Source organism: Ornithodoros turicata, chromosome 2 (assembly GCF_037126465.1).
Source record: "Ornithodoros turicata isolate Travis chromosome 2, ASM3712646v1, whole genome shotgun sequence".
Lineage (NCBI taxonomy): Eukaryota > Metazoa > Arthropoda > Arachnida > Ixodida > Argasidae > Ornithodoros > Ornithodoros turicata.
In genome coordinates, this window is record NC_088202.1 from 50,176,258 (window position 1) to 50,202,635 (window position 26,378).

Below are 26,378 nucleotides of genomic sequence, written 5' to 3' on the forward strand. Positions count from 1 at the left end.
GTGTGTTCTGAAGTCATGTCATGGATACTTTACGTGGGTTACGGTTACGGTGCAATGTATGTCAGTATACTATGACCCTTAGGCTCTTAGGCTGTAACGTTTTATCGTTCGCGCACATAGACTTAGAGGTACATGTGACCAGTTGTGACTCTCTACCGAAGTGCCGTAGCGTTCGTTTTAATTTCATCTGCCCAAACTCTTCTCAACTAAACAGCGACCCAAGGCGGCTGCGAAACGGCTTCTCTATCGGTAATGTTGTGCAACGTGTCCCTTGTTTGAGAGCAGCGAAATTGAATACATTTACGTATCCGCGAGGCAATCGCGTGCGAAGTGGCGCCTCTTTTGTGGACAGGACACGAAGTAAAGAAAACGAAGCCGTCGAGCGCGTTTGTGAGTGAAGGAGTTCCTCGATTTGCGTCGTACTCGTGCGCTAGTGCTTGCTGGCGAGGAAGCAGCAACAGGCATTCGGATGGGACACGATCGCACCAATCCAGCAAGAAAGTACTTTACGTACGGCATCACGACAAACAAGCCCGTCTGTATCATGCGCTTCAAGGGAGAAGAACGCCTATTTGAACAGACAGTTACCTACAGGAACCAGGAGCATATCAATTTCTCAACTGCCTATTAATGTTAAATACCATGTATGCGGAATAAACGGGGGGGGGATATGTTTATTGCGAAAGAAAAAAAGAGGCAGGTAAAAAGGAAAGGTCAGCCAGGCAGAAGTCGACTTGCTATTCCTTGTAAAAAGAAAAGAAAGAAAAGGAAAAAAACAGAAAGGGAGAAAGGGAATAAACGGGTTTACATTTTGCAACATTGAGTTTTTTTTCTGGGAATGAATATGCCCATCAGAAGCTGAACCGGTTAAAACCGGTATGAACCGTTATTTTTTGCTCCGGAGCAGAACCGGTACCGGACCGTTTATGATAGAACCGGAACGAAAACCGGAACGAAAAACGTTTCGGTTCGACACCCTGCTAACAACAACAACAACAAAGACACTGTACACAATAAATCAGCCCGCTTTACACCACAGCAAGAGTCACGAGGAGCACAGAATGACGTGTCCATTTCACTCAAGAGCCAGGCAGAGAACTGAATCATGAAGCTTTTCCCCCCTGAATGCCCCTGAATCGCCCCTCTAGTGGTTACTTTATGAACTAATGTAATTGCAAAATTATTAGGAACCACGACAGCGCTACTCTCGTTCCTGAGGTCAAGGCAGCTTTCATCGAAGGCAGGAGATGGTGGACATGCACAGCCAAGAATTGCAACAAGAATGTCCCACACACATGGGCATGTCACTGCTAATTGCAAACAAAGAGGGGACGAAGAATGATGCAGTGAAGAGTGCAGTGCGGCACGTTTCTTCCATCCAAGAGCCAGGCAGAGAAGCAAAACCTGTTGCTTTTTTTTCTGCATAGAGTCGCACATCTACCCTGTAGTGGTTGCTTTCCATACTAATTCTATTGCAAAATTATGAAGAATCATGCCAGCGCTAATCTCGTGCCTGAGGCCAAGGCAGCTTCCATAGAAGAGAGAAAATAATGGGTATGCACTGACAAGAACTGCAACAATAACGTGTGACATGCACGGTCACGTCACTGCTAATCTCAAACGATGTGGGGACAAAGGTATCACAAGAAGCGCTGCACATCCGTTCCATCCAAGAGCCAGATACAGAACTGAATCATGATGCTTTTTCTTCATTAAAGTGCAGCTCCGCTGCTGTTCCGAAAGTATGAAGACGTTGTGATATTCAGAACCGTGGTCCCAACTTCATTCATAAACGCACATTGCTTTCCAAATTTCCATACTCCTTCGTGAGAAATTTGAGAAAAACTACCGGGCGGCGGTTCCACTTGTGACGTCATACTTGGAACTGCGCGGATTGGATAGCCACACCTAGCCAGCTCTGCCTGGCAACCAGTTTGTGTTTACACTCCGTCATGGCCGCTGTATCGTGCTGAAATAGCTGTCACGAGCTATCGGGGACCACCGCACCGTTTTATCATGTTTCTTATAAGAAATACTTCGTCTTCGAGCACGTACTCGTTCTCGTTCTCAATAGCTTTGGTGGTGCTTTCTGCACGCGCAGCAAGTCCGCGCATAGTGCGCTGGCAAAGCTATTGAGAATGCGTACGAGTATGTCACACGTTAGGTGTTAGGTCTTGTTGGTAGCATGAAGCACAGTGCGGACACAGAATGTCCGCTCACGACGGCCGTCGTTGCACAACGAGGCCATCCTGTAAGGCTTGTTAAAGAAGACCGGCAAAACTATCTTTGAGGCTATTAACGACAGCAATTATCACGGAACACACCCAAAACATTCACCTTCGCCCATAGATCTCCGCTATCGCATCGACGATTTGGCGTTAGCCAAGCCACGAGCGCGGCTAAGCCAGGACGAAGCCGGGATTGGTCAGGGTTTGCCGACCACAGGACCGCCGTGCCAGGGAAATTTAAAAAATTGTTTTCTTAAAAACTACAAACAAACGGGTGAAAATTTTTCACATGTATGCTCCCTGTGCGGAAACGAACGCACAGCCCAAGCATGGCTCCATTCTGTCGCAGTCGAAAATCGGCGGAGCTGAGCTTTAAAAAGTCATGCGTCTGCCTCCCTAGTGGTTACTTTGTGAACTAATTTGGTTGCTAAATAATGCTGTTACTAAATTATTAAGAATAATGCCAATGCTAGCCATCCGGAGCAAGGGTGTGTCAGCACTATCGTCGTTTCAAGAAAAGAATGATACTGCTTCAATAAGAATCTTTGGTGTCAAAAACAAAAAATACACAATGACCAGCACAATGTGTCAACAAAGGCAAGCTTGCATCATAAGACACAACGGGATAGGACAGGTCCAGACATTGCTCAACAAGTACTGCCACATGAGGAAAATACAGCCTCACACAACTGCTAGACAACAAAGGGAAGCAAGCAGAGAAAAAGTACCGGTCAGTACAGTAAACCCCAAGAAAATGCACATTAACAAAGTAGAAAAGACCAGTATCAAAGTATTTCCACGTGCACAGCACTTGATCAAAAACAGTCCTCATTGTAAGTCTGCTCGACACAGAATCCTCCAGAATCAATGCACACCATCCACCAGGAAGGATCCGCATGTTGATGCTCCATGCGAGACAAACAAAGAGCTGAATCCTGGTGCTCTTTTGCTGGTCTCCCTAAATTGGTTGTGACATGATCCTGCAGAGGCTCACTTTTCTTCCACTAACGGTCAACTGAACTGCTACGGACAGAATCTGTGCATGCCATGCACCAGTGGTGACTGATGTCCATACCCGTGAAAGGCAAAGAATAAACTCAATCCTGCGCCCTCTTGCTGGCCGCACTGATTGGTCACCATGTCACCCATTACCTTATGGCTACACTGTTTTTTTCTTCTAATGGTCAATGGTCAACACAACTGCTATGGACAGCTCCACCTGAAAAAATGGAGCAGTATGCTGCCACTGCATGAGGTCATCACATCGTGTCTGAGGCTGCACAGGCATGGTTCAAGGATGTATAGATATGCACTAGACAGTGGCAAGGAGCTTATAGAGACCATCCTATTATTCATTAAATCACGATCACAAGGCTATTTCTTTTATCCTAATAACAATGATATGAACTTTTGCATTACAGTTCAGAAAAAACTATTACAGAAAAGCCCCTTAGCCACTTTTATTGCAGCCCATAGAACATGCGACTGTATTTTTTGTAGCTATAAATGTCATTCACTTTTTATAGAGAACACCATGCATGAAAGCCTAGAAAAACTGCCCAAACCAATTAAGCGTTTTATCCCAACTACTTACCGAATGACTACATAGACTTCACAAAATATTGCTTACTTTATTCAATCATTAAAAACGCAACAGCAGTAAAATTATACTTATTATGAAAAACGGTGCCCTTGCTTTCTATAATATATAGAATAAAAATAATAAGCGAGACCCTGAAACATCCAACGTGCTTATGTAATGCAGAGACACAACCTTTTTTATGTTCTTTCCCTTTCTATGTCCTTTGCCATTTCTATGCCTTTTCATTGCCTGAGGCTGCACCTCCAATGACAGCGAGCAAAGAAGCTCGGAACCCAGTTCAAACAGCAGCACATCGAAACCTCTCGACTGGGAAAAGAAGAAAAAAAAAAAGAAATCTCAACGCACGCAGAAAAACAGGGGCGACGTAACGATTCTCCCCGGCACCCGCTATTGGCACATACCTCCTTCCCATCATGGGATCCTGGTCATTCCCCGGTGCACCATAACCGACTATCGAGCACCGGCGAGTAGTTTCATCACCCCTCCCACCTCCCTCCACAAACCGCCACCTACCACATACGTAGCAGAAGATGGAAATATGTCAGCTCTATGAGCAGCCGTGCGGCGTCAAGAAAGTTGATACCATAAAGCCACCGGATGCCAGGGCCAAGACCTGCCATGCCTTTTTTAGTGTAACGAAATCAGCAGTCGATCGGCGCGTTGCGCAACAACCCGCATACTAGGAGGGCAGCGGCATACCAGCCGCCACGCAGCTCGCCAATCCTCACCCTGCGCACCTGGTATTTGCATTCACGCTTCAATAGAACCCCATCGGTACCCCGCCCCGCCAAGGCTCACTCGGGGCGCACCGCCAAGCCCTCCCACACATACACCATCGCGACGCCACAAACATCACAACACCTGTTTAACTTACCAACGTCACTGTAAACAGCCGCCACCCAAAGGTGACATATGCCCAGGACCCGGGGCGCACGGTCTCCGAAGCCACGTGTCACCACGAAGCCCCGAAGCCGAAGAGCAAGCATGCTCACTATACAAAGCCCTCAGTCTCATAACCGGTCCCTGGAGTTCAGATCCCAAGTCCATCATACTCAACGAGTTCTGAAGTTGAATTCTGACCTTTGATATGATGGGCTGTGATGTCGAATGATAAGTAATGATGTGATGGGGTGTGATGTCGAACGATGGGCTATGGTGTTGAATGATGGGTAATGATGTAATGAGTTCTGAGGTTGATGTTGAATGATGGGTAATGATGTGATGAGCTGTGATATTGAATGATGGGTTAAGATGTGATGAGCTGTGATGGTGATGTTGAATGATGGGTAATGATGCAATGGGTTGTGAGGTTGATGTAGAATGATGGGTAGTGATGTGATGAGCTGTGATGGTGATGCTGAATGATGGGTAATGATGTGATGGGCTGTGATGGTGATGTCGAATGATGGCTTATGGTGCGATGGGATGGGATGGTGATGTGTTGTGATCGGTAGTGAGCTAGGCCAGACATGACGTGGTGCTGAATGGTTATTTCGAAGAATGCCGACCAATGCGGAGAAAGGCACAAAGGACAAGTGCTGGTTTGCAGCTGAGAAGGTTTATTAATGAAACCACACAACAGAAAAGCATGCCTGCGCTGTCACAGCAACGGAACAAAATGAACGTTATTGCCCGAATGCCGAGCCAATATGTGTAATGTGTGGTTAGAACAGCCCATGAGTCAGAACGGTAGGCCTAGTCGTCCAGAAGTTACCTAGAAATTGTGGAAAGGAGAGAGAACAGCCAATGCGAGGTAAGGGTGGGGCTAGGGGTATACTATGAGCTGGCTATGAAACCTGGAAACTGCTTCAAAGTGGCTAAATGTAGATCAGAAAAAAAATGTACTGACTTCTGCGCTGGTGTACGTTCATCGATATTGCATCCAATCTTTTCGTAAGAGAACAGCTGCTCCTTCATATCTCAGTACAATACATAAGTAATATAAGGTGCTAGAAGCATCATTGTATCCATAGCGTCATTGTGCTCTTTTATGAGAAGCACAACGATAAGCTTCAAACATTCATTCTTTATCCTTCCTCAGCTGTTGAGTTTACGTATGTGCTCAAGTCCTTCATCTGCGACAGCAGCAAAGACGCTCGTATTCCTCGCAGCGATGTTGTTGGCACCGTCGCGCCTACACCAGGTCAGTAACTAGGAGAACTCATTAGAAGCTTTCATGAAAAATCTTAGGGGTATTAATACTGTGAAGCCACTGTGGTCGACAAAGAGGTGTACCATGATCCCGGTCCGAGGGCAGAGGACGCATCAACTTACCACGTGCAATGAAAGCGAGGATGCGTGCTGAATGCATAATATTTTCGTGAACTGAAATTTGGCAGTCGTCAAAAAAGCGAGACAGCGGCAGGAATGGAGCCACGCATCTCTCGCTTGGCAGTCGAATGCCTTTCCAATGCGGCATGTATGTTCACGTGCTTAAAGCAGCTGTGACCCGACGCCCGAAGTTCTGTTGCATAGATGTGAAAGACGAGCAGAGGTGAAGAAAGTGCCTAGAATCTGCATAAAATAACTCATGCGGCTGAGATATCGTGGCCTACATACCCGCCCCTAAAGCGGTCGCGGGGACTTAACGTGCTTGCGAGAACCAATAGGGAAGTTTTGCTCCTCTGACGTCAGGGATGGACGGCAAAGTTTGGTTTGTATAAGTGCGTTCCAAGTCGTATGAATTATAGTGCAACTTTTGTGTTATCCAACGGTGAAAAGTGGAGAATGCAATGACACAAGTCTGTTACGAATGTGAGATATGCAGAACGATCAGTTCTGTCGTCTCTGTTCTCCCGCAGCATGATTCAAGTGCTTTTTTCATCATTCAATCATTCCCTTTTACAGCGTCTTCTTCATACTTGAAGCTTGAGTCTAAGAAAAACAAAAACAGCAACAAAAAAAAAGACACTGGCAGGTATGATACAAGTTACTGTAGCAGCAAATCAACGACAGCGACAAAGCTGTTTATGTGCCCGTGCCCGTCTTCTTTGAAGTGATGCCACACTCGCATCGGTCGACCCAACAGTCAAAGTATGTGTGCTTTATGATGGCGATGGCTTCGTTTACGATGCCGTCAGAGACATCGTGGCTGTAAGTCATCAACGAGAAAAACAATAAGGGCTGCTGCTGTAAAATATCTCGTCATTTCTCTTATATCGTTTCTTCGCTTCGTCTTGCTGGGTTTCCGGCGATGCGACGACGACCTCGGCAAAACTCACTCATGAGCGCGCCCACTCATGCTCACTCACGTTCAATTCGGCTAATGAACTGATCGTGAGTGAGCGATCCTAGAGCAGAGTAGGCGGAGAGTGAGTCTGAGTGAGCGAGTCGAGAGCTGAGCAGACCATGATTGAACCCGAGTGAGCGAGCCGTGAATTGAACGAGCGGTGAGTGAGCGTGAGTGAGCGGACCGAGAAGTGAATTGGTAGTGACTCAGCGTGAATGAGCGAACCAAGAGCTGAGCGGGCAGTGAGTGAGTCCGCACTGAGTGAACGTCAGCGCGCGATTCGAGAGTTGAGCGGCCAGTGACTGAGCATGAGTGCGCGAATGTGGTGCTGAGTGGCCAGTGCGGGTATGAACTGAGTAGTGAGCGGCCCATTTGCACGCGTTCACTAATTAAAATTTTAAACTTTTAAATTTTACTTCAACGCTTACGGAACCTCTGGTTTGCGCATCGCGGTCGTCAGCGAAAAATACTGCAAGAAAAAACCGCGTCGACACTTACTGATTTTTCCGAGTAATTAATTGGTTTCCGTTTACATATTTCTTGCGCGGATCAGTGCAGAAATGAGCTCTTTGGACCAGCTATCCGGCTGTCAACGTCGTGTTCATCCGCTAGGTTAACACACGGGGGGTGATGGAAGATAAGGAACAGCCGTAAGACTAACACCGCAAGACTCTTATCGGGCGTCGAGTGAGCGTGAATACGCAAGCCGAGAGCTGAGCGGACGGTCAGTGAGCATGAGTGAGCGAGCTGAGAACAGGGCGGGTGGTGAGTGAACTTGACTGAGCTAGCCGAGAGCTGAGCGGACGGTGAGTGACAGTGAATGAGTGAACCGAGAGCTGAGCAGACAGTGAGTGAGCGTGAGTGAGCGAGCCGAGAACTGAGTGGGTGGTGAGTGAACGTGAGTAAGCGAAAGTCAAAACTGCCGAGGTCTGTGCGACGTGCAAGAGAGGATCTTCACGAAACTGAGCCCTCAATCGCTGTCGCTGTAAAAAGCACACACACACACACGTCCCTCATGTGTGGTTATTTGTCTTGCCCACACTCGAGCTTCAAATATGATGGAGTTCGTCCACCAGCTAGCTCGCGTATATGTCATCTTACCTGCTACAACGTCTTATTCGATTTTGATATTTTGATTTTGATTACTTACTGGTAAAAAAGGATGCTTCTGGTGTGAATACGTCTCGAAAATCGAAACGCCATGGTGTTTCTTCTTTAGTATTGCGTCATCTAACTGCATGACGAACTTAAGGCCGAACTATGCAGAGTAGATAGCCAGTGGCCTTCACATCGCGTTCGTTCTCGCTTGCACTAGCATGTTTCGTTGACATGTTTCATGACCACGATAAAAACCTGAGACAAGGAACAGAAAATAACAACATGACACGTCATTGAGAACGTGTCGTGTTGTTATTTTCTGTTCTTTGTCTCAGGTTTCATCGTCGCTTTACAATGTACCAGCTCGCCTGCACCCTCGCACTTCTACCAGTGACAGATGACGTCAGATTTTGGTTTTATGTCTTCTACTGCTCCTGAGTAGCACTCTAAAGTAGTTTAATACAATTGTCAATTGTCTAGGATTCTTCGGGCGTTTGAAGGTTATGGCCGTTCTTGGTATCGTTCCTGTCGTCCGCTCCCTCGTAAGCCCTAACGTGTGTAAGGATCTGCCAACGCCTTCGGATATGACGTGCAGGAAAAACATGACTCTAAGATTGCGGAGTGATCTCCAAGCTGATAAGGTAAGTCCAGGAATGGCCTGCAGTGTAGGCGACATTTACATGTGCAACAAATGACAACGGTACATGAACCAGCAAGGTGCATGGGCAAACAAATGATGCACGGAAGTTTTGTTTCTGAAGCAGGAGTTATGGCCGAACTTCAGATATCCAAGCAGATTAACGAACGTACCCAAACTATTGGTATTTTAGTATATGCTTCATCCGGTACGCCTATAGAGGGTACTGAGAAATGTTCACGCACACTATAAATCCAGTAACTCTAGACGTAACATTTAAACCGGCGTAACTTCCAGAATAAGCGTTACTCGTCGTTGACCGTAGAGGTTACGCCAGATTTCCCAGGTGAAAAAAGTGGATCCGTTTGCGAGTCGGTTATGGACCCAGGAATTGATTGCTAGCTTGGAATGCATTTCCAGCTAGGAATTGCTTTCCAATTAGAAACACGTTTCCATTTTCAAGTGAATCCACTTGCAAGGCGGTTGTGGAACCAGGAATCGTTTCCGAGCTAGGAGTCGATTCCGAGGTTCCTTCGGAACCCACCTGCAAGTAGTTGATTGAAGCCGAGCCAGGTTTCAGCACCAGTTTCTATTCTGAACAGCTGTTGTGGCTGTGCAGTAGAGCCAGCCTGTGCTGCTAGACTGGAATATGTACAGAAAGCATGAAGGAAGATGTGATATTTCCTCCTCTTTCTTTTGACAAAGCTGCTGCCAGTATGTGTCCTCTTCATTAGCCTTCTTTACTTCAGCAGCTGACAAAATACATTCAGAGTCCGAAACCTCCGACTCGGCGAAGTCTTCCCTGTCGCGGTGTCTTTTTCTTCCCACCTAGATGCAAAATGAATAAACGTAAATATACCGTGAGCAGATAAAATATGGGCGGATTTACACCAGTTCTGGGTGCCCCATGGGCTTCGGCGGCGTTCTTTTTTGCATTTTGTAGATTGAACTGAACAGATTTTTTGGCATCTCAGAAAAATGCATGTCACATCAAGTCATATACCACTTTAAGACACGAATTGGTACTAATAGACATCAATGCTACTTCACCTCAAGATTACTTAGACTCATCAACCATCAGCAATCCTGTCCATCCTAAAGCTGCAACACAAGACAGAAACGATGAGTGAATAGAACTGCTGCTTTTTCACTTGTCGTCCGTGTCCTGTGTTGCTGCTTTGAGATGAATAGTCAACGCCAAGTTCTCCACATTCCTACTAATCTGCTGTCCTATTTTGTGTACTTCACAACATTGTACACGCCTGATAGCCAGTAAAAAGTGCTGCTGTCCATACCCGATTGTGAATGAAATGGGAATTCGGTTTCATTGAAAAAAAAAAAACGTAGAAAAACATGTTGCAAATGTACTCGAATTGCCATGCACAAAATTGTAAATTTTTTCCTGCAACACTCACGCAGCATACCTCACTTTCAGTCACGTTGGCCCTTATTGCGCACGATTCATAGTATCTTGCAAGAGTCCTGCATTTTTATGACGAACTGCCAGCTATAAGAAAAGACACATAACAAAGTCAGTCACAAGCCTGAGCAGGAGCTCTTAGAGCTCCCTCACTAGCTAGACTGCACTCACGCTATTTTAAATAACAGTATTAACAGGGAGTAGATCTACACATTCAGATAAACGTGCATACATATCAAATCATAAACTGCTCACCATCGTAATTGCAGTCATATACAGGGTGCTCAAAATTAAGCTGGCACGAGCGCTACGCAAACGCAGCGATGACAGGAAACCGGATGATAACATTACGCTACTTGTGTACGAAACAGGTGCTGCTAATTATGTTGCACCTGTTTCTTACTCAAGGAACAGAAAAAGTAGCACCAGTTTGCTTTTGTTCGCCTATTTATAAAGTGCTACTGAAAGCTTAATTTTGAACACCCTATATACGTCGCTCGTTGTTTCCCGCGATTTAGCTGGTGCAGAAGGTGTAGAGACAAAAAAGAAAATAAACTATGCAAAACGCAGCACCTGACTATAGAGATTCAAAAGCATTCAGGTTTTTTGCCTGCCTTGAAGAAGTTCCGTTGCGTTCCGTTCCGTACAAAACCTCATGAATGGTGCCATCGATATTCCGAGCAGCCGCTGCTCCCTCAAAGTTTGCCGTCGTGATCATAGGTATAGTGCATTGAAAAGTTCGTGGTGACATGCTTAGAAGTTTACTTCATCATTTTGTTCATGAAAAAAAGCTGGGCTTGCTAAAATTTGGGAAACCTATCAACACGTCATCACAAGCCCTAAAGTGCATTGCCTATGATCAAGAAGGTAAACAGTTCGGAAGCAGTCCCTGCTTGAACATCGGCGGCGCCATCCCTAGGTTTTGTAACCTTCACGGCCTATATAGCATCGCGAGTAACCTGTATTTCAGGGTTACCAGTCAACCAGTCAACACTGTAACCCAGCCCGATGGGTTACACGGTAGCTGCTAAAATACAGGTAAAAAACCGGCACACGTTTTATTCTTATTTAGGGGCATCTACATTTAGAGTGTAGCTCCCCCCCCCCCCCAGCGCGGTGGCGGGCGGGGGTCGGTATCTGGGTACCAATTAAGAATGCACTCTACTCTTTGGCGCACTACCAAACGCGTACGCAATGCGATACCATTGCATCTGACGAAGGACGGGGCCTGCGCTGTGACTGTGCATGCTTTGCGCGCGCGCAACGGCAACCCGACCACTGGTTGCCATGGGCCTCCTGTAGGAACAGCGGTGTCTCCGGCAAACGCGTTCACTTCCGCTTAAAGTCCCCGTATTATTAGGTGCGAATTTCTAAACATGTTGCCGAGTGTAATGACGCCAGGCTTTGCTACGCTGGTCGTTTTCAGTTATCACGTCTGCATCTCCCGGAGCAATAGCGGCACATCTGCGAGCTCTATGCTTGCGCGTATGTTCCGCAGCACAACGCCTACGCTGCAACTCTGCCACGTGGGCGACATCACGCGAGACACGCTGTGCAGACTGGTTCAAGCACTGATCCCACTGAGCTCAGCGAGCGCGCCTGGCGTCTGTTTGTTCTCAGCTGAGGTGGCGTGATTACGAGGAGTAGAGGTTGCGTCGTGAGGAGAGACGGGCCTCAAAACGGCTTAAAAAGGCTTAAAAGCGGTAAAGAATAGTACCGCACTTAAAACGATAGTTCACAGCATAACACACGAACTAACTGTCAGTCCCAATATCTTTCTCTTTCCGCTTTTTGTTCCCCTTTTAATGTGAGGAATACAGGGATTTTCGGCTATCTATTTTATGAAAATAGACCAAAAGCCAGGAAGCATGTTGGAAACAGGGGTATATTACACTAGGTTATACAACAGTAAAAAAAGATACAAGACGTTTCGTCGCCTATACGGACGTCCTCATCAGCTTGGGAACACACGCGAAATGTCCAGACAGACTAAAAGGGAAAGTCTTCTAAGCCCTTGTAACAGTCGGGCAGTGGTCCTTTGTGGTTGTTGCAGGCATTCTTTTCGTCGTGGATGTGCCAGGATTCCAAGAACCTCCTGACCCCCATCTTTGTTCATGGGCCAAGGTCTCCACGTTGTCGAGGTCGAAAGCGTGGCCCGTCTTGATCAGTTCTTCAATGAGCTCGGTGCGGCGGTTTTCTGTGCCATGTGTTCTTTAAGTCTGGTTCCTTTCTTTCTTCCTGTTTCTCCGATATAGCACACCTCACAGACACCGCATTGCATTTTGTAAACAACACCTGACTGTTGCATAGGGGGCACACAGTCTTTGAGACGCGAAAGTATGTCGCGGAGGGTTTGTCTCGGTTTGAAGGTTGTGCCAATATCTAACGGTTTTAGAATTCTCCGAACGGACTCTGACAAACCCCGAACATAAGGAATACATGCAAAATTCTTAGGAGGGGGAACGTCGTCATGAGTGGGCGACATACGTGATAGTGTGATACCCACGTCGAGACTGGGAGGTACCCGGGTTCGAATCCCGGTGCCGGCTGTGCTCTCTGGGGTTTTTCCTGGGTTTTCTTCAGACGCTTTCAGACATATATATATCGGCACAGTTCCTTTAGAAGTCGGCCCAGGACGCACATTCCCCCAGGGCGCCAGTCGTAACGTTGCCCACCTCTGTGAGGCCGACAACGGCGAGACCTTTTACCACCACCCCCACCACCACAATCAATGAACGAGGGAGGATAACGGCTCTTCATGAGGATATTATTTATCTGTTACCTGTTGGCGTTCGGTTTCTTTGGCTTCATCCGTGCTGGAGACTGCGACTAAGGCGGTTGTACAGGGACTCTATCACTGCCCGCTTGTGCTCAGGAGCATGACACGAATAAAAATTCAAGACAGAATCATTGTCACAGGGCTTACGGAAAACGGCGGTGTAGATACTTCACGAGTCGGCTCGAGTTACTAGAACATCAAGTAAGGGAAGCTGACAGTTGTTCTCTTTTTCTACAGTGAACTGTATGTTGGGATGTATACTATTGAGCAATGCGTGGAAAGAGGAGACATCATCATGTTTCAAAATCACAAAAGTGTCGTCCACGTACCGTTTATACAACCTAACGGTAACGTCCCCGGAATTCAAGTCCGATCACTAGGTTAATTGCGGGAACTGAAACAGGGCTTCCCATCGGGCAGCCTTCTATTTGTTTGTACACTTGGCCGTGAAATTTAAAGTACGTTTCCCTGAGGTAAAACATGAGCAACGACACAATTTCATCGACAGAAAGCGCTGTACGGTCAAGTAGGGTGCTGTCTTACGCAAGTAATGTTTTGCTACATCGATGGCGAGGGTGATACGTACATTTGTGAACAGGGACAGCGTCAAAAGACACCATCGCTTCATCAAGGTTGACCACAACACCACGCACTGCTGAACAAAATTCAGAGGAGTTTTTGACTGAATGTCCATTTTTGTAGAGGATGGGGTTCAGAAGTTCCCCGAGGAATTTGGACAGTTGGTACATCGGTACTCCGACGAAAGACACTATCGGTCGAGGAGGAACATTTGGACCATCATTCTTGACCATCAAGAAGGTACCACGTAAAGAGATTATAGCTGAAGTCGAAGACAAGCTCCGGTTTGTGAAAGACAAGAATGCTGTCAGCGACGCAAGGAATCGCCTCATGGGTGTGATTTCCCAACGATGGGAAGCTGTTCCTGAGAACCTGAGCACCGACGAAAGACAATCGCTGCGGGAGCTGAAGACGGATTCTGCAATTGTAATCCTTCCAGCGGACAAGGGAAAACGTACTGTCGTCCTAGACGACATACAGACATACAACGACATACAACAACAAAATGAAAGACATTCTCCGGGATGAGTCACGTTTCGAGAGATTCGCTGATGACCCTACAGCAAAGTCATAGCGAACCCTTGTTCAACACCTGCGCAAACTAAGAGACATCAAGAGCATCACCGACGCGACATACAAGCGCCTTTTCTCGTCTGACGGAGAAATACCGAAGGCTCATGGATTACCAAAGGTGCATAAACCAAACGTTCCTCTTCGACCGATAGTGTCTTTCGTCGGAGCACCGACGTACCAAGTTCCTGGTGGAACTTCTGAACCCCATACTCTACCAAAATGGGCATTCCGTCAAAAACTCCACTGAATTTTGTTCAGCAGTGCTTGATGTTGTTATCAACACTGATGAAGCGATGGTGTCTTTTGACGTTGTTTCCCTGTTCACGAATGTACCTATCACTCTCGCCATCGATGTAGCAAAAGATTACTTGCGTAAGGACAGCACCCTCCTTGACCGCACCGCGCTTTCTGTCAAGGAAATTGTGTCGTTGCTTCCGTCCATGTCGCTTCAATGCAGCACTGAGACGGGACGAAGGGCGGTTAAGACAAGGAGACAAACGTATCTGCAAACTCACAACTGACAGGAATTTATTTGCGCAGACAAATTTAAACAATCACGAAGGAAAATAGGTGGCGCACTAGCTACACAAAATTCTATGCCCATAGTGTGGTCCACGTGGGCCCGCAAGGTCAACCCCACACTCCACGTTTAGAAACTCTTTTTCTAGGTCAGTCAACGCAAGGGACGGGGCACTGATACAATGTGTCCCTTTTTTGTGAATACAGAAGGCTTCAATTATCTCGCGTACAGTCTTATCAGAGTTCTTGCACAAAACAGATGTTTTATCGAAGCATGGTATGCACTCGCAGTCCGTACAGTGCAGGCCAAGCTGGCCTGATGGGGTGCGGCGTATAGTCGATGCATGTTCCATAAGTCGGACGTTCAAGCACCGCCCCGACTGAAGAATATAACACGCACCACAATCTAGAGGAATAGAATATATGGTGCCTAAGTCGCAGGCAACAAAAGGCTTTTTGTGGCGAATGCCACACCCCCGAACATTACGCTCTTTATTAATGTGTGAGCAAAGACTTTGCAACTTGCGTGGAGCAGAGAATATAACCGGAATATCAAACCTGCCCGCAATTCTTTTTATATTGTGAGATACCCTATGTACATAGGGTATGACCACTGGCCTGGCAAGGGGCATGACAAATGTCCTTTTCGGAGTAGATCCCCTAAGCTGCTTTAGTAAAACCTCGGCCACATCTACTAGCACATTCTCAGGAAATCCTGCACATCTCAGTCTGGTTATTTGGGTCTCGAAGCTACTGTTCAACATGTGCTGGCACGATTTTACCAGAGCTGCACGCATTACTGATTTTGCCAAACCCCTCTTTACTAACTTGGAGTGAGCCGAAGAATATGGCAGGAGGCCTTTTTTGGACCTAGGGTTGTACTTATAACAGATATGCTGTTGGGTCTTGTGGATACGAAGGTCCAAAAACTGTAACGTGTCGTTCTCGGATTGTTCTAAGGTGAGTTCCAAACCCCCCATGCACTTCCTGAATATCTCAATGAAAGCGACCAGATCTTTTTCATAGAACAGTAGAAAGTCATCTACATATCTACACACATGGTGGCGAGGCATACCTTTTAGTGTCTCCTCCATTAACTTGTCACACTTGCCCAGGAAAATTTCACAGAGAAGTGGGGAAACACATGAACCTATGGGTGTCCCTGATTTTTGGATATAATACTTGCTTCCACTGTTGATCACCGTGGCCTTTAGGTAGCTGGCTAGAAGTTCCATGAACGATGCAACACTGATTCCAACACTATTTTGGAACGAAACTGGCGAGGTCCCTTCGATGAGATCATGGACAGCCAGAAGAAGCCCAGATAAAGGTACAGAATAAAAAAGGTCAACCACGTCTATAGAAACAAAACACAAGTCGGGAGTTTGCTGCTGTTGCAGAAACTGAATGACCTCCTCGGAGTTCTTGACGAGATAGGGATCAGGTATGTAGAGCCCTTGTAGGTGACGTTGCAGAAACCGCGAAACACTTCTTTGCCATGACTTACGCTCAGTGATAATTGTCCGAAAGGGCATGTCAGGCTTGTGCGTCTTCGCCGTAAAAAAGGGTGAAAGGTATGGATCCTTCTGATCTGTAACCGCCTTGGCCAGTTTGTCGAGATTAGTCATTTTGCACAATTTGATAATGGAAGTGCGAGCATTCACGGCCTCTTCAGCTCCAATGGAAATGAAGTTCTTTTTCAACGCATTTGACGCCTTTTGATCATATTCTTGTCTGGGGAGGATCACAAAACCCCCTTCTTTATCGGAAGTCACCAGATTATAACGTGACTCTTTAAAATAGTCAACAATCGTTTTCATCCTTATAGGAGTGGTACAACGAAGCGAGAAATCTTTGACAGCTCCTAACATTTGGTCGATGCAGTTGGATTTTGCTTCATCTGGAACGCCGATCGCCACTCTTCTAATAAGACCTAAAAGCTCGGGTCTCTTCAGCTTTGGTTGCACACAAAATTTCGGGCCGAGTTCCAAAGCATCGCTGATGTCTTTTGGGACCTGCGCATCTCCCACACAAACAACCCTTTGTGGAGTTGTATGTCGCTTGATGGTCTTATTTTCATACAACAGTTGTCGGAGTCTGCGATTCCAAAACACCTCCTTGAGTTGTTCACTCAGGTTTCGATACCAACTATATCTACCTGCATAGTCTTCTGCCGATTCACCTTCAACATAACACAACGTTCTCAGTTGGTCCTGTTGTAGTCTATAGTGCTTCCAGCACTCACCTCTCAAGATTTTGGCTATCCTCCTTACATGTTGGGGCGTAGGTGTGATGAAGCCAAACGATGTCCGAAGTTCTTGCGGGACAATGTTGCGGTCTAGCGCAAAGGCAAGAGCTCGAGCTCTTGTGAAGCTCGACAAATCTCGACAAACTGGCCAAGGCGGTTACAGATCAGAAGGATCCATACCTTTCAGCCTTTTTTACGGCGAAGACGCACAAGCCTGACATGCCCTTTCGGACAATTATCATTGAGCGTAAGTCATGGCAAAGAAGTGTTTCGCGGTTTCTGCAACGTCACCTACAAGGGCTCTACATACCTGATCCCTATCTCGTCAAGAACTCCGAGGAGGTCATTCAGTTTCTGCAACAGCAGCAAACTCCGGACTTGTGTTTTGTTTCTTTAGACATGGTTGACCTTTTTTATTCTATACCTTTATCTGGGCTTCTTCTGGCTGTCCAGGATCTCATCGAAGGGACCTCGCCAGTTTCGTTCCAAAATAGTGTTGGAATCAGTGTTGCATCGTTCATGGAACTTCTAGCCAGCTACCTAAAGGCCACGGTGATCAACAGTGGAAGCAAGTATTATATCCAAAAATCAGGGACACCCATAGGTTCACGTGTTTCCCCACTTCTCTGTGAAATTTTCCTGGGCAAGTGTGACAAGTTAATGGAGGAGACACTAAAAGGTATGCCTCGCCACCATGTGTGTAGATATGTAGATGACTTTCTACTGTTCTATGAAAAAGATCTGTTCGCTTTCATTGAGATATTCAGGAAGTGCATGGGGGGTTTGGAACTCACCTTAGAACAACCCGAGAACGACACGTTACAGTTTTTGGACCTTTGTATCCACAAGACCCAACAGCATATCTGTTATAAGTACAACCCTAGGTCCAAAAAAGGCCTCCTGCCATATGCTTCGGCTCACTCCAAGTTAGTAAAGAGGGGTTTGGCAAAATCAGTAATGCGTGCAGCTCTGGTAAAATCGTGCCAGCACATGTTGAACAGTAGCTTCGAGACCCAAATAACCAGACTGAGATGTGCAGGATTTCCTGAGAATGTGCTAGTAGATGTGGCTGAGGTTTTACTAAAGCAGCTTAGTGGATCTACTCCGAAAAGGACATTTGTCATGCCCCTTGCCAGGCCAGTGGTCATACCCTATGTACATAGGGTATCTCACAATATAAAAAGAATTGCGGGCAGGTTTGATATTCCGGTTATATTCTCTGCTCCACGCAAGTTGCAAAGTCTTTCCTCACACATTAATAAAGAGCGTAATGTTCGGGGGTGTGGCATTCGCCACAAAAAGCCTTTTGTTGCCTGCGACTTAGGTACCATATATTCTATTCCTCTAGATTGTGGTGCGTGTTATATTGGTCAATCGGGGCGGTGCTTGAACGTCCGACTTATGGAACATGCATCGACTATACGCCGCACCCCATCAGGCCACCTTGGCCTGCACTGTAGGGACTGCGAGTGCATACCATGCTTCGATAAAACATCTGTTTTGTGCAAGAACTCTGATAAGACTGTACGCGAGATAATTGAAGCCTTCTGTATTCACAAAAAAGGGACACATTGTATCAGTGCCCCGTCCCTTGCGTTGGCTGACCTAGAAAAAGAGTTTCTAAACGTGGAGTGTGGGGTTGACCTTGCGGGCCCACGTGGACCACACTAGGGGCATAGAATTTTGTGTAGCTAGTGCGCCACCTATTTTCCTTCGTGATTGTTTAAATTTGTCTGCGCAAATAAATTCCTGTCAGTTGTGAGTTTGCAGATACGTTTGTCTCCTTGTCTTAACCGCCCTTCGTCCCGTCTCAGTGCTGCATTGAAGCGACATGAACTACCACCAACTCCCCCTCTTCCTCCCTTTGATAGTTGCTTCCGTTTTGCCTCGGGGAAACGTACGTTAAATTTGACGGCCCAGTGTACAAACAAATAGAGCCGCCCGATGGGAAGCTCTGTTTCAGTTCCCGCAGTGAACCTAGTGATGGAATAGATTGAAAACCAGGTTCTAGGTTTTCACGTATCAAAAAATAAACGGTACGTGAACGACACTTTTGTGATTTTGAAACATGATGATATCTCCTCTTTCCACGCTTTGCTGAATAGTATACATCCCAACATACAGTTCACTGTAGAAAAAGAGAACAACTGTGAGGTTCCCTTCCTTGATGTTCTAGTAGCTCGAACCGACTCGGGAAGTATCGACACCTCCGTTTTCCGTAAGCCCTGTGACAATGGTCCTGTCTTGAATTCTTATTCGTGTCATGCTCCTGAGCACAAACATGCAGTGATAAAGTCCCTGTACAACCGCCTAGCTGCAGTCCCTTGCACGGATGAAGCCAAAGAAACCGAATGCCAGCAGATAAGTAATATCCTCATGAAGAGCCCTTACCCTCCCTGATTCATTAAAAACACAGTATCACTTATGCCCCCAGTCGTGACGAAGTTCCCAGTCCTAAGAATTTTACATGCATTCCTTATGTTCGGGGTTTGTCAGAGTCCGTTCGGAGAATTCTAAAACCGTTAGATATTGGCATCAGGGTGTCGAACCGAACGGAACGGAACCGAAAACCGGAGCTGAACCGGAATTTTTTCACGAACCCGAACCGAAACTGAACGGCTATATTTTCACCAGTCCGGAACTGAACCGGAACCTAAAGCAAAATAGTGTTCCCAACCGGTTCGAGAAACGACTCCGGGCTCTTCTGTTTCCCCTTTGGACGCGAATGGCCTCTGCTCTACCTGAGCGCACACGCATCGCGCGCTTGACAACAGCACGATGAGTCGGCACTGCTTTGCAGATTTCATATCAGCTCCACTTAGCGAGGAATGTCGCCAGTGCAAGTTCACACTTACTTTCTCGAAATTCTGCTAAACATCTACAGCTTAGTAACCCTCAAGAGTTGTCCTGGTTCGCAGTGTTTTACTTGCGCTTCCTCTGTAGTGGTTTCCTCACCTAGACAATTTAGCAATAACAATGGTAATGGTGCCGTGATGTTTAGCAATAACAACAAAAATGACGTAGCAAATCACACAGTTAGGGACGTGCACGAAGTACTAAACGCTGTTACTCGTCGTCGTCTTCCAATGTCCTCTAAAGCGGGGTGTCGAAGCGTGATATCACGTAAGCATTACGCGCGTCGCTAAATATTGACCATAAATACGATGAATCACTTATTTAGCGGACTAGCATATTATGTCTACAATATCACGAATAACCATATACAGGGTGCATGCAGATAAACCTAACCTGCATTTGCACGTGTAACTCGATGTCTCCTTACCTAAGGAACTTCCGGTGGCGCACGATGGCGTATTTATGCGTGCGAAAGCTACAAAAAATCCTGAAAGCCATACTCAGCGACTAAAAATTAAGAGAGTGCGAAAACGTCGGCTTCCGTGCATTATAATAGGGTAACATGGCGGTCTCAGGTGAGTTTTGTGCAGACACCGCTGAAGGCACTACCGATGAGCATCCTTGTTGAACATCGTTTAGGCTAGTAGATGCCGGGGCAACGAACAAACGGAAAGAAGCGCGCTGACGGAACAAACACGAAAGGCATTATGTGGGTTCCTGAGCTATTAAAATACTCGCCTGTAAAGGCCGTGCGAAGCAATCATCGCTGCTGCGGTCATTCTTTGATTGTACGTTACAGCTCGTCAGAAACAAATATGTTGCAATCTCTTTTAAGAACAAGTTCTGTTGTATTCGTTCGGGCGTCGAAGGCAGGATTCACGATCACCACAAAATCAAGATAACCGTACTTGTGCTTCTGTTTGTACAGCAGTATACTATTTCGTTCTATAAGACCAGCCTCAGGTATAAGGTTGCAAAGCAGACGCTGTGACGCGCGACAGTATATACTGCGTGATGGCAGTGACTAATGTTTTTCCATTTCTTCTTTTGTCGTGTTCGTGTCCTTCGCAGGTCCCCCATTCGATGCACACGATATAGTGGTGTTTTTGCAGAAGATTTCTTGTCACGTTCCCTACACTTTAGCTTTTTTTGGGGGGGAGAGTGCGGATGCTTCCCTCACTATACACTAGCTGAACCGTTATGAACCCGTATGGAACGGGTTCGAACGGGTCCGAACCGTTGTTCTTTGCGCTCCGGTGCGGAACCGGAACCGAACCGAAACTTCTGAACCCTCCCCCATATGGTTTGAGAGGGTGTACCTATTTTATCAGTTTCTCTGTCTGGTTTTGACACCTAAAACGTGTCTCTGGTGCTCTCATGGTGCCTTCTCTTCTGGTGGGTACCCAAAGGTCCCGTGTGTGTTTGTGGTCCATTCTGACATGAAAGAACAGCGTGGGGGGAATATGTTTATTGAAGAAAAAAAAATGGGGAAGAACAGCGTGTTTCTGTGATGTACAGAGTCATGATAGGGGTTTACGTCAACATTCTGAATACGTAAACAAAAGCTGTTGTTCAACAGATAAGATTAATTGCAAGACATCTATTTGTGAACATTGAACTTCACATTGTGATATGTCAAGATTGTGTAATTACCTCTTGCAGTGCCTAGAAGACTCTGGCCACTTCTGTAGCAGTCAGGTACGAATGACAAATAAATTGCACTTGGGACTTGCACAATACTGAAAATCCAAGCAATAAGAGACCTACCTGTTGAGATTTAGGTTAACACAGAAGCTCTGCACTTTGTGTTGTGCTTGTCTTCCATCTGTTTGGTTATTTTACACTTAGTTATCTTTCCTTTGCAGCCTCAACTTCTGAAAGGTTTTATGGACACAATCTTGGTGAGTACAACGCCATACACGGTATCCATGGTAACTATATGGACTCAATTTTACAACATAAGCAAATATCTATTTTTACTTATAATAGCGACATATACTAGAACAAGAGTGTCACAGTGTTTACAGTCGCAGTGGCAACCAAATGGAGCGTTGTTCTAATTAATTTTGACCAATGGGTTTTAATTTAAAAAGGCAGCATCCCAGTGCGATGACAGCATCCGTTCCCTGTAGTTTTCGGGGCGAAAAAAGGGGTCAACATCGCGAGAGGTAATGGCTTTTATTAAAGACCGCATGTTTGGGTCATTAGTGCAGTGTCGTACATAGCAGCGCTACTTGTAGCAGTAGCGCAACCGTGTTCACTGGTATTTTCAGTGGCTCATTTGAAATGGGAGAGTGTCCAGAGGGGCCTCCCCACCTTCCGCGATAACCAGTTGAGTGTCTTCCTGCCACGCTACAGTCTAGTCAACGAGCACTATAGACTCTCTATAGAGCTATAGTCTGCTCTACAGGGAATTCGGGGTGATATGTTTATGTAACAAAAAAATAAATGAAAAAGGATACAGCGGCTATTAACGCTTCAGCCACAAGCATCTTGCTACAGCTAAGGCTTCCAGGACCGGTTGCAATCTACGTTCTGTAGTCAACTGCAAGATCTCAAATCACTGCATTACGCACATTTATCCACACTATGTGACATCAGCTGCAGGTTCGACACAAAGCACTTCTAAAATTTTATGTCATTCTTTATGTGACCCAGCCTCACCACAATTCGCCAATGTCTCCCATCCTTCTGGTAGGCTTAAGGGCAGTGCACGAGCTCTAGTATATCAGCACAGTGGCATTCAAGTCATGCAACACCGCGCAAGCACCTGCCGTTTTCGATGGAGTCAAGAATTCACAAGAGACACGACTTCACCCATAGCAGTGGCGGTAGCAGTAGAGTTCCGTCCCCCATTTCGCGTGTTATTTTACTATTGGATTCTCTCTCTGACTAATACTTTGCCCGTTCTGCAGTTGATGTGAAGAAATGCACCGCTTAATATGTTCGACTATCTCATCAACGCTCAGGGAAACTTTGCTTATTTGAGTTTCTTGATTCACAAGCCTGCCCTTTCGTCCAAACCGCAGAGATGTTGTCACAGGCATCCCTATAGTAATCTCCCGCCTATCCGTAATGGAAGTGTGACCTTTATTTTTGCCAATTGCTGATGAAAGCACAGGATGGCGTTACCGCAATCCCCTATTTACGAACAACAACAGTTACCCTAAGTGACGCGCAGTTTCCATTGTTTCATAACTCCTTCACGTCGTCGAGAGGCACGTTTCACTGATAAAATGGCGTAAATGCAGGCTAGCTGGTGGATAAATTCCATGATAGGCAAGCCTGAGCGATGGGCAAGACACGTAAACAAACACAAACACGAAGGCACAAAAGGCTCACGTTTCACTGCCCCTCTTTCTCTTTTCTCTTCCAAATGATATTCTGAAATCGAAATTGCTTCTTATTCGCAATTCGATGTAGGGCTACTTATTCTGCACGCGTTCGGAGCCTTTCACAAGACACACGGCGTTCTCACAAAGGTACAATACTATTTCCAGTGCATTGTAAACAGTCTGCCAAAGGAGGATCTCGTCCCCTCCGTTCTGTGCGAGATCTTCGCCGGCGTTGACCGACTCCTCACCTATGGAGATTACTTCTGCGTGCGAATGATCCAATCGCTGTATCCAATCAAAAGCCACTTCCCAAAATGCCGTAAGTGCAAAAATTGGTTCTCAACTACACTGAAAAGTATGTACTCTGCCTAGTGTACGCATACGTACAGGTACATGTGTCTCCATAAAGTGTGTCCTACACAACGCAGTGCAAAACTTCTGAAGATATGACTAGTCTACTGTGATATACAGGGTGTTTCTTTTTAGCTACAACAAATTTTCATAAAAAGGGGAGATACCTTAGGACGCCCTTACTTTCGCCATTGGATTACTGCAAGGGGCTACTACTAGGAAGCCGTATTTATTCTCAATTAGGGGACTAATTAACACAGATATTTTGATCAACTTTTTAATTATTGATTTTAGGGAGCACATTACAATTGTCATATTAAAGTTTGATCTTCACATGATGCGGTCTAACCACTGACGAAGCACGAAAGTAATCGCAGTGCGCGCCACAGACCTCATTGTTTCAGCTCTGCCGTCTGTTGCGCACCTCAAGTGGTCGGCAAAAGAACGACGGTGACGTCGACATCTCCGCCCTCACTTAGCGTAACAAAAAAAAAAAAAAACGTAACGTCTGACGATATTTGTTTTGTTTTGCTTTTCTTTGTGAATAAAATATTTGTTTCACTTGTTATTTCAAATGTTTACAATATGACCAAACCAGACCAAACACGGACCATATCCATGGGCCCGTGACAGCTTCACACATCGCTGAAAAACCTCGGACTTGTGTGCCACACGACCGCCGTCTCTTAGAAATAAAACGATGTCATTTAACTTCTCCGGTCCCAGTATACAAAAAATAAGAGCTACGCGCTATAAGTGCATTAACTTGTGGCTACCTACCTAAGAGGATTAGACTACGTGTACATGAGGCCCGCTAGGCGTACATTTCCGTTGTGAAGAACAACATGGCGGCAGGATCACTGTAGCAAGAACTCCTGCTCACGCAACAAGAAAAGTCTGTGTTCTAAGTAGTCTGTTACCAGTCAAGTCACCATGGAGAGCTTAGGATGTGCAAGCCGGTTCCTCCTATTATGGGTGACGCTTGCTGACAAAGAGCTTTGCGCGTGACCACTACATATCAACGCTTATGCTACCGGGGAAGGGCACGAGCTGGGTCCGACAGGATGAAGTAACTGATACGGCAAGAGAGTACGAACACATGAAGAAACGAAAGGAAGGAAGCAGAAAAACAAAAAAGGATCGTGAAACATATCGCGATATGGGTTTGCCAACATCGCGTACGACTTTTTGCCTCTGACGTTAAAGGGAGACTCCGGGACGAAATGAAGCTATTATAATGGCTGTGTAAATAAGTTCGATACGTTCCCTCGAAATGAGAAATCCAGTCCGTTTGACAGTTGGGGACTTAGCTGCTAAAAGAGCTGGGAAGTTCAAACCGAAACCGAAACTCCTGAAGGTTCCCTCTTGCTCCTGTACCATGCGTGACGTCACCGGTAGTCTCGTGTAGGTCACTGACTGTCTTTCAGCACGTGCTTTGTAACTTCTTCGTGCCACGTGGATGACCAGTCATCTGCTTCCTCGATTTCGTTTCGTTTCGATATTCGCCAGTGGTAAAAGCAAAGCGTATACAGAAAGCCATACACGAGGCACACGGGGGATACCGGTGAGGTGCAGCCCACTGCTGCTGGACTGCTTTTCCATGGAGGAGCGCCTAATCACTCAGCGGGATATATCCCTTTTCTAATTATGTGTGCCACTTAGGGATGAGAAATTGTATTCACTGAAATATCATACGGTACAGATTGATGTCTCACTGTGACCCCAACACGGTTTTGGTGCGAAGTCTCCCTTTAAGTGAGGGCGGAAATATCAACGTCACCGTCGCTCTTTTGGCGAGGTGAAATATTTAGTTCTATAGCACACGCTGATATTACTTTATTGCTTCATCGGTGGTTCGAGCAGATCATGTTGTGAGCAGGCTTTAATATTGCAATGGCAATGTGATCCACTAAAATATTTTTAATTGTCCTAATTGAATTCAACAACCTCAGTGTCTTTATCCATCCATCACCGATTCTCGAGATGCGCGACAGCGTTTCCTAACAGGCTCGAAGAATTCAAAGAGAGCACTAGTGATTATACTTGAGTTCAGACACAACTCACAGATATAGATGTCAAAGCCTATCATAATCATTTAATCGTTAAAGTGAACAATAGTCTTCATATCGAGTCATAACATTCGCAAGCAAATTGCCGTAATTGTCACTCCAAATTTTATACTATATTCACGTCATTGTTGCTATCATAACCGTTTCTTTAGGTGTAGGTCGCATCTGAAAACCCATCTACAAAACAGATACCTTACCTACCTACCTTACCTACTTGACTAACTTTTTTGTTCCAAAAGTGCTAAGATATGAAATAGACGAAAAACCTGTGCTTCTTCCGCATCTGCGGAGGCCCCAGCGCTCTGACGTCACTTCTTATCAGGAGGAGCAACAGGGTCGCAGTCAAAGGAGAAAGGCACTGTGCAAATGCCTGCACAGCCGGGGCATCCATTTCTCCAAGACCGTGCTCTGTGAACCAGAAAATGTTCTTAAAGCTACTGATTGCGTTCATACCAAATCATTACACTCACAATACAAACATTTAAATTGTCACTACAAATTTTATTAGGTTCATGGAGGACCAGCAGTATCTCAGAGGTTTACTCGGTCCCATTAGTATCATCTATAGACTGCACGTCAATGCAGCACCAGTCTCCTACTTAAAGTTGAGAACGTTCACACACCCAAATTGGAGCGAATGAGCCATGGAGACTGCCACACAGGTCATTCAAAATTGCACTAAACACAAAGACCACTATATCTTAGAATCATCGCTGGCCCACCTGGATGACCAAAAAAAAAACCTGCTCAGCGCTAGCCGTTGTGTCACTGAGCACTGGCCATACACGTTGCTGTGCAATTTTTGGAATGATATGACCCTCCCAACACTCTCAGAAGTATGTGTTTCCTCGACA

At 46.0% G+C, this 26,378-nt stretch overlaps 1 protein-coding gene across 1 annotated transcript in view; it reads left to right on the forward strand.

Moving 5' to 3' along the window:
• LOC135383452 (uncharacterized) overlaps positions 1-26,378 on the forward strand; it is an 88,426-nt gene that overhangs the window by 42,883 nt on the left and 19,165 nt on the right. Inside the window, exons 6-10 of the mRNA XM_064612896.1 lie at positions 5,873-5,974; positions 8,639-8,799; positions 21,432-21,467; positions 21,635-21,670; positions 23,270-23,423. Of these exons, the coding sequence (XP_064468966.1) occupies positions 5,873-5,974; positions 8,639-8,799; positions 21,432-21,467; positions 21,635-21,670; positions 23,270-23,423 (489 nt within the window). The remainder of the gene's footprint in view (positions 1-5,872; positions 5,975-8,638; positions 8,800-21,431; positions 21,468-21,634; positions 21,671-23,269; positions 23,424-26,378) is intronic.